Source organism: Schistocerca gregaria, chromosome 1 (assembly GCF_023897955.1).
Source record: "Schistocerca gregaria isolate iqSchGreg1 chromosome 1, iqSchGreg1.2, whole genome shotgun sequence".
Classification (NCBI taxonomy): domain Eukaryota; kingdom Metazoa; phylum Arthropoda; class Insecta; order Orthoptera; family Acrididae; genus Schistocerca; species Schistocerca gregaria.
Genome location: NC_064920.1, coordinates 917880904 through 917893362, shown reverse-complemented (window position 1 = coordinate 917893362; position 12459 = coordinate 917880904). Strand labels below are relative to the sequence as shown.

General features: G+C 42.1%; 1 protein-coding gene across 1 annotated transcript in view; it reads left to right on the top strand.

Annotated features, from left to right (window-relative positions):
• The first annotated feature begins 521 nt into the window (after nt 1-521).
• LOC126275159 (DNA-directed RNA polymerase I subunit RPA1) overlaps nt 522-12459 on the top strand; it is a 251192-nt gene continuing 239254 nt past the window's right edge. Inside the window, exons 1-2 of the mRNA XM_049977174.1 lie at nt 522-710; nt 3402-3561. Coding sequence (XP_049833131.1) covers nt 3408-3561 — 154 coding nt within the window. The 5' untranslated portion in view covers nt 522-710; nt 3402-3407. The remainder of the gene's footprint in view (nt 711-3401; nt 3562-12459) is intronic.

Sequence of the window (12459 nt, the reverse complement as noted above, 5' to 3'; positions counted from 1 at the left end):
TCAGCTTAGTTGGTGCGCATAGTAATACGGTCTGCCGTCTACCACCAAGCAAACCAATTATTCCAGGAGAGCCATAACAGAGAAATAGTTGTTCCAAAAGCTATTGCACAGTAAAAAAATTGTTAGATGACCCAATAATACTTCTAGCGTTTTTGGCGAACTAAGTAGTATAAACCGAGTTTTGAAAAGACCTCTAGATACGCATAAAAGGTTTTAGAAAAACGGTCCATATTCTCTGTTATGTAAGTGTGGAATAAAGCAAGTTTTGGTGAAGCCGGCTGTCAAGGCTTGTAGAGGAAGCTGAACAGTATGTATTGAGAAAGAATGCTATTTTCAAAAAATGCATAAAGCGAGTTTTGCGAAAACGGTCCTCAATTTTCGTTCTGCGCATCCGAGTTCTCACTCCATAGATATTTTGTCTCTAAGGGTGCAGTCGCCTGTGGGTGGAGCCAGGCGTTTTTCCTGGTGCGAGACACGGCTGATATCTACTGAGTTCACTATCGAAGATCTTTGATTTGTTTTCATCAATCTTTGGTTGAGCGCACATTCGAAAACAGATGCCATGTGTTGATGTGTGAGATTTGTTGTGGAGTCGCCAGTGTACATGTTTAAGGGAAGTGCTTTACCTGAACTGAGATGTAATTCATTTTAAGTGCAAGGTGGAAAGTTATTGAAGTAGAGAATCGTGCTTTGATTAATTAGATTTACGTGTAGGTATTTATAGAGATATAAGTCAATATATCGGAGCATAATGTTTATGGATTAAATTACGTGTTATGTATTTAGACGTAATTCTGTAAACTGATTTCTGCGTTGTTGTGGGACACCTCTCGTCATAGGGCATTTTCGTATAAATGTTGTATGTGAACATAATATTGTCTAATGGCAGAATGACACTCTTATGACCACGACGCTATGTAATTAGTGTTTCTTAAAAGATCGGCAAAGATGTCAAAAGTATGACACCTTCAGACCTGTGCTCAGCCATGCCAAGGTGATAAAATCATGCCAGATCATCAAAGTGTGCACCACAGGACATGGACATTACTTGCACAGCTTATCACACACGTATGCAACATACTTTTAACAATTATTCCCAATGTCCTGGACTAAACTCCAAACCCCTCAGCAGTGTTTCATGAAATGAGGCATCCCCTTTTACACACACATAAAAGAGTGTATGCTTGCTTGCTTTCTCCAGATAGGCAGCTGAACCTGCTATTTTCAGTCATTCATGCCATATGACCTTACTGAGTTGTGACTGCTGGAATGTGGCTCAGTTGGCGCCTCACAATTCTGGACTATTGCTTGCGTACTTCATCTAAATCCCTTCAATAACTGCATCAAACCATCTCTAAAGCAACTGGATGACTGGAAAACCTAGACATTGATAGTCAATTTTTTCCTTTTGTTTTACTGAATGTTTATAATTTTTTGTTGTGTACTCGAGGAAAATCTGAAAAGGTGATCAAATAAGTAAATGATACTTAACTGATCTGAAAAGTTTTAATGTCTTCACTTATCACACAGAGGTAACAGGAGGGGGGGGGGGGGGGGTGTAGGCTAGCACAGTGACAAAAGCCCACACAGATATTAGGTAAACATGCATGATTATACAGGGTGGTCGGAAATGCCCGTTACAAACTTCTAGGACATGTAGAGGGTAGTGAGTACTTAACTTTTGAATAGGAGCCCATGTCTGGAAACATATTGTTTCCATTCTATGACAGTTTCAATGCAGATGATTATTAAGAGTGTACTTACGCGTGACCCAGTACAATTGTTGCAATCCATTTGAAAAGAATACTGACTCGTTCCGTTGATACTTACACATTTGCATTACAACTTACACCTTATGGTTTATATAAGTCAACAATAACCCAGCATTACGGCGCCAAGTGCAACATTCTGATGCATTACAACAGTGGCTCAATGCGGCGCCCACCAACGTTGTTACACACATTGTACCTCCGAAGCATGTTCTGGTACACACTCTCCATCCCACCAAGTGTCTCTTCAATGTCTTTTGCAGTGGCCAGAACTAATGCCAGCAGATTTTCCTCTGTCTTTACAGTGTCTCATAAATCAATCTCTTCATACGACTCCACAAGTAGTAGTCCACAGGGGTTACATTCGACTATCATGCAGCCACGCCGTTGGACCACCACGACCATACATCTTTCACCATACCATCTGTTGAGATATCTCTGGACAGCCAGTGAAAAGTGGGGTGGTGCTCCATCATGCAGAAACCACATTTCCTGACGGACATTCAACGGCACAGCTTCCAAGAACGGGTCCAATTTGTGTCGTAGAAAGACTTAAGTATGCAGGACCCGTGAGCTTGGATGGGAGGAGGTATGGTCCAGTCACATGACTGTCCAGAATAGCTGCCCACGCGTTCGTTCCAAACCTGTTTTGAAATTCCTGAATATGCGTGGCATGAGGGTTTTCATCTGCCCAGACATGGCTATTTCGAGCATTTGGAACACAATCCATTGTGAACCTACATTCGCCTGTGAGGAGAACTCGATGTGGAAACGGGTGCGTCATTGCAATGGTGCAGGAACCATGCGCAGAAGGTGACGCATTGTGGAAAGTCTGCTGGACCCATAGCGTGTACTCTTTGTTAGCGGTACGGATGTAATTGTTGCTTATGCAGGGCGTCCAAGACAGTACTGTGACTAACAGCCGTTGCACGCACAATTGTTCGTGAACTCATTGACGAGCTATCTTCAATGCGATGCAGTACACCTTCAAATTCGGGAGTGCGGCGTCACTGTGGAGCACCAAAGTCCTGCCTCCTCGCAGTGAAGGTACCCGTTTTTCGTAGCCATTGTGTAACTTGGGCAAACAGTTAATGCGATGGAGTGTGACTTTGTTGAAAGTGTTTGTGATACGGCCGACTAGCAGATCTTCTATTGCCTCCATCTTCACCATACACAAGGAGCATGTGTCTGTATTCTGCAAGCGCGTACTGCACCAGGTTTCATCTATCTGTGATGTACAGGTATTGACTCGGTCTCACAGCAAAGCGGACAATAAGTGACATCTAGGGATCATTTGACATAGTACATGTCATCATGTCTACCCTGTTGCATACCAGGACAGAGAACTCTGAGATGTTTCTCTTGCCTTAAGCAGGTGTTGACGAGGTACATATCTGAATTGAAACTGATAGAACGAAAACGGTACAATTCCGGACATGGGTTCCTATTCAAAATGTTCTGTACTCACTACCCTCTACATGTCCTAGAAGTTTGTAATGGGAATTTCGACCACCCTGCATATTTGTGGCAGAAAATGAAGTGTGATTGTGTGTCCTTACATTCCTCTTAGTGAGCATGTAAGACAACATTTTTGTTCGTAGGTGTATTTTATTATCTGATATTTGTTCCCAGGTCAAAATGAGTGGTGGATATATTGATGCAAGTAGTGTTATTTTCTCCTTATACTCATCGGAGGATGTAAGAAAATTGAGTGTTCTTCAAATTACTAACCCAAATTCATTTAATTTGTTGGGACATCCACTACAAGGCAGCCTTTATGATCCAGCTTTGGGTATGTTGTTAAGAATAGAATTTTTGATTATTTTTTTATATAATTTTGTAGTTATTTCTGTTCATTCTTGTGTTTTGAAGTAATAAATTTTTGTTGACACTGTTTATAACTTTGTTTTGCATTAAACAGGTTGTCTTTGCTTTGTGTCAAGGTCTAATTTCTAGAGCAAATTTTCATTGAATGTAATGGAATGCTGCTACTGTTTTATCGCTATGTCATCTTTTTTGGAACCAAAAGAATGACGGTGGTTATCGGCAGTCATGAAAAAGGAAAGTGAAGCAAGAATAAAGAAAAAGAAAACTTCATTTCCCAATAGGGCTGAATCTGTAAACTGCAGCATGTTAGATTGAAAATTTTTGCATGACACTATCTTGCTATTTCCCTGGCTGCAATAATTTTATTAGGTCTTAAATAAATCCATCTCAGATTAGATTAGATTAATACTTGTTCCATAGATCATGAATACGACACTTCGTAATGATGTGGAACGTGTCAGGTTAAAGAAAGATGTCTGTACAAGATATTACATTACACAAAATGTTGCATGACACTAATGCTTAAGATAGTTTTCTTTTCCCTCCCTTAATTTATATCATAAATTCAGCCAATGAGTAGGAGTTGTCATCTAGAAATTCTCAATTTATTTTTAAATGTTGGTTGACTATCTGTCAGGCTTTTGATGCTGTTTGGTAGGTGACCAAAGACTTCTGTGGCAGAAAAATTTACCACCTTCTGTGCCAAAGCAAGATTTAACCCTGCATAGTGAAGATCATCCTTTCTCCTGGTGTTATAGCTATGCACACTGCTATTACTCTTGAACTGTGCTGGATTATTAACAACAAATTTCATAAGTGAATATATATACTGTGAGGATCCCTAGATCCTTAAATAGATGTCTGCAGGATGACCGTGGGTGGACTCCAGCAATTATTCTGATTACACGTTTTTGAGCAATGAATACTTTTCTACTCAACGATGAATTACCCCTGAATATGATACCATACTAAAGCAGTGAATGAAAGTAGGCATAGTAAGCTAATTTACTGAGATTTTTATCACCAAAATTGACATTACTTCAACGAAGGCTACTAGGGAGAACAGTTTTAGGGTAAGCTACTTTGCACTTTAAACCACATCACGATTCAGTATGTTCTCCATAATTTCACAGAAATTGATGCTGAATAACACATTCGTCAGCATCGTCAAGGCATTCATATTGTGTGTGCTTTGCTTCTTGTTTTCTTGGGGTAAATACTTCAACTCCATTGATCTCAGGATTGCATCCTGCCAGCCTTAATTTGCTCACCAATCAAATTGCTCAGCTTAATGTTTGCTTTTTGTGTTCTGTCACCTTCTCTTCTTGGACTTTCACTGCTTTCTCCTTATCATCACCAATGAAGTTCATTGTGTTAACAGAAGATTTCACTGCCTAATACCAACACACACTTATTTAACTAGAGAGTGTATGTACCTAGCTCCTGCTACTGCCGGATATATGGCTTGCTTTGCCAAGTAATACATGTCTCGTGTCCCCTTCAACTTTGTGTCCCCTTAACGTCACAATAGGTGGATCTGACTCAATCTGGGGTCTAGGTAACTTCCCCCTTCTTTCCAACCTTGTGTACTCAATCCCTCTCTTCCTCGAAGAAAGAACGAATACTTCCAAAGTTAAGTTAGACTGTTCTTCTACTTTTAAATGTCTTGCTGCCTGTAAGATATGAGTATTTCTGTGAATTTATGAAAAAAAAGCCTTTTGTAATTGTTTGAAGTAATGTTGTTTACATACACTTCACCTCTGCAGTACAACAGTGATCTCAACACACCAAAATATCCTTGAGATTTTCTGAAGGACATAATATTGTCGGAAAGATTACAGTTCATAGTAATTGATGGGAAGTCCTTGAATGAAATGGATGTGGTATCTAGCATTCCCCAAGCAAATGTTACAAGCCCCCTATGTTAGGGTTTAGAGGACACTCTGAGTAAGCCTCTTAGATTGTTTGCAGATGATTATGTTATTTACCATCTACCGTAGTAAAGCCATCGGAGGATAAAAATGTATTGCAAAATGAAAAAAAAAATGAAAATGGCAACAACCGTAAACAATAAAAAATTGAGATCCTACCAAAATATAAAAGCCAACCATTAAATTCCTTTTACACTATAAACAAAAATTTAAAGGTTTTTGATTCAACTAAACACCTAGTGATTATTATTGCAAACAACCCAAGTTGGAAATCTCACATAGAAAATGTGGGAAGGTGAACCAAAGACTGTGCATTATTGGCAGAACACCTATTATTTGTTCGAAACTTCCTGAATGAAGACTCCATAGTCATTCTGAAAAGAGGGTAGGGATCAGTTAACTTTGGGCTGTGAGTGTTTTGTTTCCGTCTGCTGCCAATGTTGAGGTGCCATTCCATTCCAAACCAATAACTCATGTGTAATGCCAGCACTTCCTGACAAAAATGTTGCTTAGTCCCATCTGACCAGCTCTCTTTGCTTGACTGCCCGTGTGCTGGGAGACGATGAAAAGAGCTTGCTTACTCTGCTGCAAGTACCCCCTTGAGAATTCGTCCAGGACGTAGCAAACAAACAGTAGAAGGTGCAACAAATCTAATAAAGATAACATCTACAGTACACATACCTGTCCTTTAGTGCTGCATGATACAGGATCCTTACCAGATAAGATTAACAGAGGACATAAGAAAAAAATTTGGAGATGGGCAGCTAATTTGATAGTACCACGAATTGCTTGTGGCAAGGTATTTTCTCAAAAAAATTGTCATCAAAATATTACATAAACTGCACCTTTAAAGGGTGAAACGCCTATTATGATAAAATAAATCATAGTTTGTGTGGAAAGATTTGCATGTTCCTTTTTTCCCATGAGCAGTTTGAGAGTGGAGTGATGGAGAAACAGTTTGAAAGTGATTCCATGCTTCCAAAAATTTACATGTGAATTACAGACTAATCATATGGTGTAGAGAATTGGTATGTTGATTTTATTTCACATATAATGAGAGTTTTACAGATCCCAAAATAAACAGTAAGATGGAGATAAGTGTCTGATCTGCTTATAGGACTTTCTGATCTACATATAGTAGTAACACACAGTCCTTCCCCTGATGATAATATCCACATGAGTTATGATCGGACAGTTATTGAGTGTTAACCAGCAACTAAAAGAACTAGGGAGGCATAGGTGCTGAATAGATATCAGCACTATGAACAATAGTAGAATAGACATTTGTCATGATATATTTATTGTATTTTATTAACTTTTGTTCCCATTCCTATTAAGAATCTGATGCATGGAGTGGCTTTGGCTTTAAAGTGGTGATAAGCTTTGCTGAGACTTTTGCAGCTTTTGAGATGCAGTAGAGTCCCAGTGGATTCTACTATTAATGGAAATGTGGGCTTTTAAACTTTAGGACTGATGGTGTCAACAGTGACGATTGTGTAATGACACTTGGATCACAAATGTCTCAGAAAGTGTGGAGAGGAAGACCCACAGAACATAATATTTTCAACTTTGCTTAGTACGAATTTGGAAAACTTGGTGTGATGCTTTCAGTATTAGACTACTGGAAAAAAGGTAACTGAAGGTTTGAATAATCAGAATCACATATTAAAATGAGACAGAGGGATCAAATCAATCTAGTCTTTGTCCACGTCACTTGTAATCAATGTTTACTGACTGAAGATTCCTGTTAGTTGCTTGACAAGCAGTTTACAGCAGTGTAACAATAGATAGGGGTTAAGGCAGTTTCCTATCTTTGCTTGTCGTTGTTATAGTTGGAGTCAGGAATGATGACCATCGAGTTTAGGCGTGTTCCGTGCACGTATGTCATGTTTTCTCAGACAGTCAATGAGTTTTCATTAGTGTTCTGTGCAACCTGCTGTGAATGTCATAGCCAGGGCAAGCATTAAACATGATTGTAGGAAGTTATTCAGTGAATTTTTATTCCATTGATTGTCACGCTGATTGAGACAAGTGACAAATTTTGTGTAAGCAAGTGAGACATAATTTGCAGGATTTAAGCTTTCTTCAAGGCAAAGCATATGTATATGTTTACAGCAACTGTCGCTTTGAACCAGCCTTGATCTGCATGACATGCCATTATTCATCAAGCGGCCTCTACAAGTAATATCAAGTTTCTCCATGTCCTGGATGGTGGTTTTTCATGATGAAATCAACAAAAAGCAATAAAAAAAGCATCCCAAATTTATATAAACGCAAAGTTTCCAATATTGGCAAAGTTTTACAGAAGCTCAAAATTTAGGGGGAACTTCAGTGTAAGATGGTTCTAGTAGTTTCCACAATGAAACTGTCTCGAAATCTGGTTGAAAACGCAAAGAGCTTCTAGTCATAAGTAAAGTACACCATAGGCAAGACTCAGTCAATACCTTCATTTGTGCAATAACGGTGGTGATGTTATTGATGACAGCTCCACTAAAGCACAGTTAATAAACACAAACTTCAGAAATTCCTTCACAAAAGAAGAATAAAGTAAATATGCCATAATTTAAATCAAGAACAACTGCCAACATGGGTAACTTAGACGTAGATATCCTTGCCGTAGCAAAGCAGCTTAAAACACTTAATAAAGGCAAGTCTTCTGCTCCAGTCGGATTCCTTTCAGAGTATGCTGATACAATAGCTCCATTCTTAGCAATCATATACAACCAATTGCTCAGACAGAGGTCCGTACCCAAAGACTGGAAGGTTGCACTAGTCACCCCAGTACCCAAGAAAGGAAATAGGAGTAATCCGCTGAATTACAGACCCATATCACTAACATGTGACGGCATGTGTGCATACGCGCATTGTCTTGATGGAAGATGACTTACTTTCTTGCTAAACCTGGCCTTTTTTCGTGTGTCTTTTGTTGCAATTTATCCAGGAGGTTAGCATAGTATTCTCCAGTAATTGTTTGCCCAATCTACGAACAGAATCCCCTTCTCATCCCAGAACAATGATGCCATGACCTTTCCCGCCAAAGGAATTGTCTTTGCTTTCTTTGGTGTCAGAGGATCATTTTGTTTCCACTGCTCTAACTGTTGTTTTGTTTCCAGGTTATAATAGTGCACCCAAGTTTCATTTGTGGTCACAAACCAGTGCAAAAAATTTTGTTCGTTTATCCTAAAATGGGCCAAACCTTGTTCAGATATGTCAGCACTTAAATGTGAATTGCAGAGTAGTCACGTAGATGTAGATTCTCATGCGTTTTTGATACAGCATCAAAAGTCGCAGCACCCATCTTGCAGATAATTATTTTATTACTAATTCTTCAGTTAAAATGTGATATACCCTTTCAGATGACATCTGACAAGCGTGAGCCATTTCATGCACTTTCAATCGGTGATCCTCCATGACCATTTTGTGCACTTTTCCAATGATTTCTGGAGTAGTGACACATCTTGGCCGACCATTGCTTGGATCATCATCTAAGCTTTCCCAGCCAAATTTAAATTTTCCACCCGCGGGTCCAGGGGTTAGAATAGACCCTAGGTATTCCTGCCTGTCGTAAGAGGCAGCTAAAAGGAGTCTCACACATTTTGGCCTTTATGTGATGGTCCTCTGTAGGGTTTGACCTCCATTTTTCAAAATTTTCCCGAAGAGCGAGCCAATTGGGAAAGGGAGCCTTACATGGTGCATCAGGTCCATCATGTGCTGAGACCGATCACATCCTTTGTTGACGTGAATCTGCACTTCTACTCATTCTCCAACTGTTGGGCAAGGTCACCCTTCTGGGTGCATATTTTACCATCAACTGTGCAGTATTGTTTGCTCTGCTGACAGTGATAATGGACTTGTTTGCTTGGTTGCACCTGATATTCAGTACAGTAGCTAGTCCATTGAGGTGGGGCCGCCATGTACCATTTTGGTTGTAGCCCCCTGACCACGCAGGGATCGCTCTGCTGATGTCTGCACCATTAAATCCCCAAGTATGCCAAGGGGTAGATGCCGATCGTCCTAGGGCATCAGGACTCCCGGCAATGGCCGTCCTGCCAGGTGGCCTATGCTGCGGCTGGGTGGCACCCGTGGGGATGGCCCCTGGTCAGAGTGGGTGGCATCAGGGTGGATGACACATGATGAAGTATAGCACATCATCTCTTGCTGGTGGTCAGACACCAGCAGTCTCTAAGCATTCACCGGCTCATTCCAATGCTCAGAAGTACGACCCCAAATTGTTCCCCTCCCTGGCCACACCAAGGGAGGAACGTCAGCCTAAAGATGGTGGCGGCTCTTATTCACCTCGGTACCTTGTATGTTCAAGAGCTGATGGGGAATCTTTCATGACGATGAAGCCTCAGACTTTTGTTGAGCATTTAGAGAACAAGTTTGGGAGATGGAGGGCTCGTCCAAAATGAGATTTGGGTCAGTCTTGATCAAAACAGCACCCTCTGTCCAGCCACAGGCGTTACTCCCTTGTGACAAGCTGAGGGATGTTTCTGTAACCATCACGCCATATAAGAGCTTAATTATGGTCCAGTGTACCATATCTCACGGGGACCTTCTTTTGCAGTCTGACAATGAGCTGCACACCAAAAAGAACGGTGAGGTGTACATTCCTCTCAGAGCCAGAAGACTACACCTGCCCCCTTGATGGTGGGGGCCACTTCCCTCCATGTTGCTCCTGCACCACTTACTTCAGGAGCAACACACCTCCAACCATCGGGGACGTCTGTCCCCACTTTTAAGCTGGAGAAGCGTACCCTTGGGTCACTCCCTTCCAAGGTTTCTGCTACTGGGAAATTTGACACCCGTCTGTCGTAGAAGAGCCCAAAAGTAGCTGGTCGCAGGACTTCATGCTCATCCTCAGTCCTGGAGACTGAATCAGTGATATCCTTCAGGCCAGGGAAACCCAAGGAATAGTGATAGAAATCCAAAAAGAAGGTCCCCAAGACCAAGGGAATTGCGGTGTCACCCATACCACCGCTACCTCCAAGCTCTGTGTCTGTGAATGAGGTAGAGATTCTGGCGTCCACTGAGGACCTAGATCTCGCTGGACCCTCAGACAGAATGGATATAGGTGGCTCAGGCAAAAATTTGGTGGCATCAGGTGACCCTGAGGTGTAAACTGCCTCATTGAATGTTCCATGCCTTCCCAGTTTCACAATGTCATCCTGCAGTGGAATTGCAGCAGTTTTTTCCACCGCCTGGCTGAGCTGCGGCAGCTGTTACCACTTTAACTGCTCTGGATGTGTTAACACACACTTCTTTGTACCTGTCCTTGTGTGCTCTGAATGCGATTACGCATGCCACCAGTCCTTCTACCTAGCACTCTGAACTTGTCTACGCGTAGACAGATTTAGAGTACCAGGTAACAGGACTGGTGGCACTTGTAAACATGTTCAGAGCACACAGGGGCAGGTACAAAAGTTTGTGTGTTAATACGGCCAGAGCAGTTAAAAGGTTTAGCTTTATACCTGCTTTCTGCATTGCTACCTCCAGGAAACCTGGTTCCCAGCAATGCGGACCCCTACCCTCTGCAGCTATCAGGGATACTATAGGAACCATAGCGACTGTAATTGAGTGTCAGGTGGAGTTTGCATTTATGTCCTAAACTCAGTCTGTAGTGAACCTGTGCTCCTTCAAACGTCTCTTGAAGCTTTGGCTGTCAGAATAAGGACTACGCAGGAAATAACTGTCTGCAATATACATATTTCTCAAGATAGTGTAGTATCCCTGACTGATAAAACTCCCTGAACCTTTACTGCTTTTGGGAGATTGAAGCACCCCTTGTGGGGTGGCACCATGCTTACTGGTCAAGGCAGATATGTCGAAACTTTACTGGCTCAGTTTGACCTCCGCCTCTTAAATACTGGGGCCGCCACACATTTCATTGTGGCTTGAGGTAGTTACTCAACCATTGATTTGTCAAGCCCACGGATCACTGTCCAGATGGGCTTTAAACAAGGCAGACTGGGGAACTTTCACCTCTGCTGTCACTGTTGAATCTCTCACGCATGGGAACATCGATGTGATGGTTGAGCAGGTGACTACAACAATCGTTTCTGTGGCAGAAAACACGATCCCTCGCTCTTTAGGGTGCCCCAGTGAAAGACAGTCCCTTGGTGGTTGCCGGAAGTGGCTGAAGCAATTAAGGAGTGTCAGTGAGCTCCACAGCGGCATAAACCCCACCCTTCCCTGGAGCATCTCATAGCCTTTAAACGGCTCCATACTTGCATTCGCCGACTTATCAAACGACGGAAGCAGGAGTGTTGAGAGAGATATGTCTCGACCATTGGGTGCCCTACATCACCTTCCCACATTTGGATAAAGATCAAACATGTTTTCGTGTACCAGACCCCAACAGGTGTTCCCGGTGTTAACATAAATGGTGTGTTATTTGCCGACGCAAATGCGATTGCTGAGCACTATGCTCGAGCCTCTGCATCGGAGAATTACCCCCGCCCCCCCCCTCCTCCTCCTCCTCCTCCTCCCTCCCCCATCACCAGCCTTTCACACTCTCAAACGGCGCAGCCTTTCACACTCTCAAACGGCGGCTGAAAGGGAAAGTCCCTTTGTTTACTACATGCCACAGTGAAGCCTATAATGGCCCATTTACAGAGTGGGAGCTTCTTATTGCCCTTACACATTGCCCCGACACAACTCCTGGACCAGGTCGGATCCACAGTCAGATGATTAAACATCTCTTATCTGACTACAAGCGACAGCTCGTCATCTTCAGCTGGATCTGGTGTGATGGTGTCTTTCCATCGCAATGGTGGGAGAGCACCATCATTACGGTCCTCAAACCCCGTAAAAAACCCCTTGATGTGGATAGCTATCGGCCCATCAGCCTCACCAACGTTCTTTGTAAGCTGCTGAAACATTGGCATATGGTACGTCTGCAGTTGGGTTGGGTCCTGGAGTCACATGGCCTA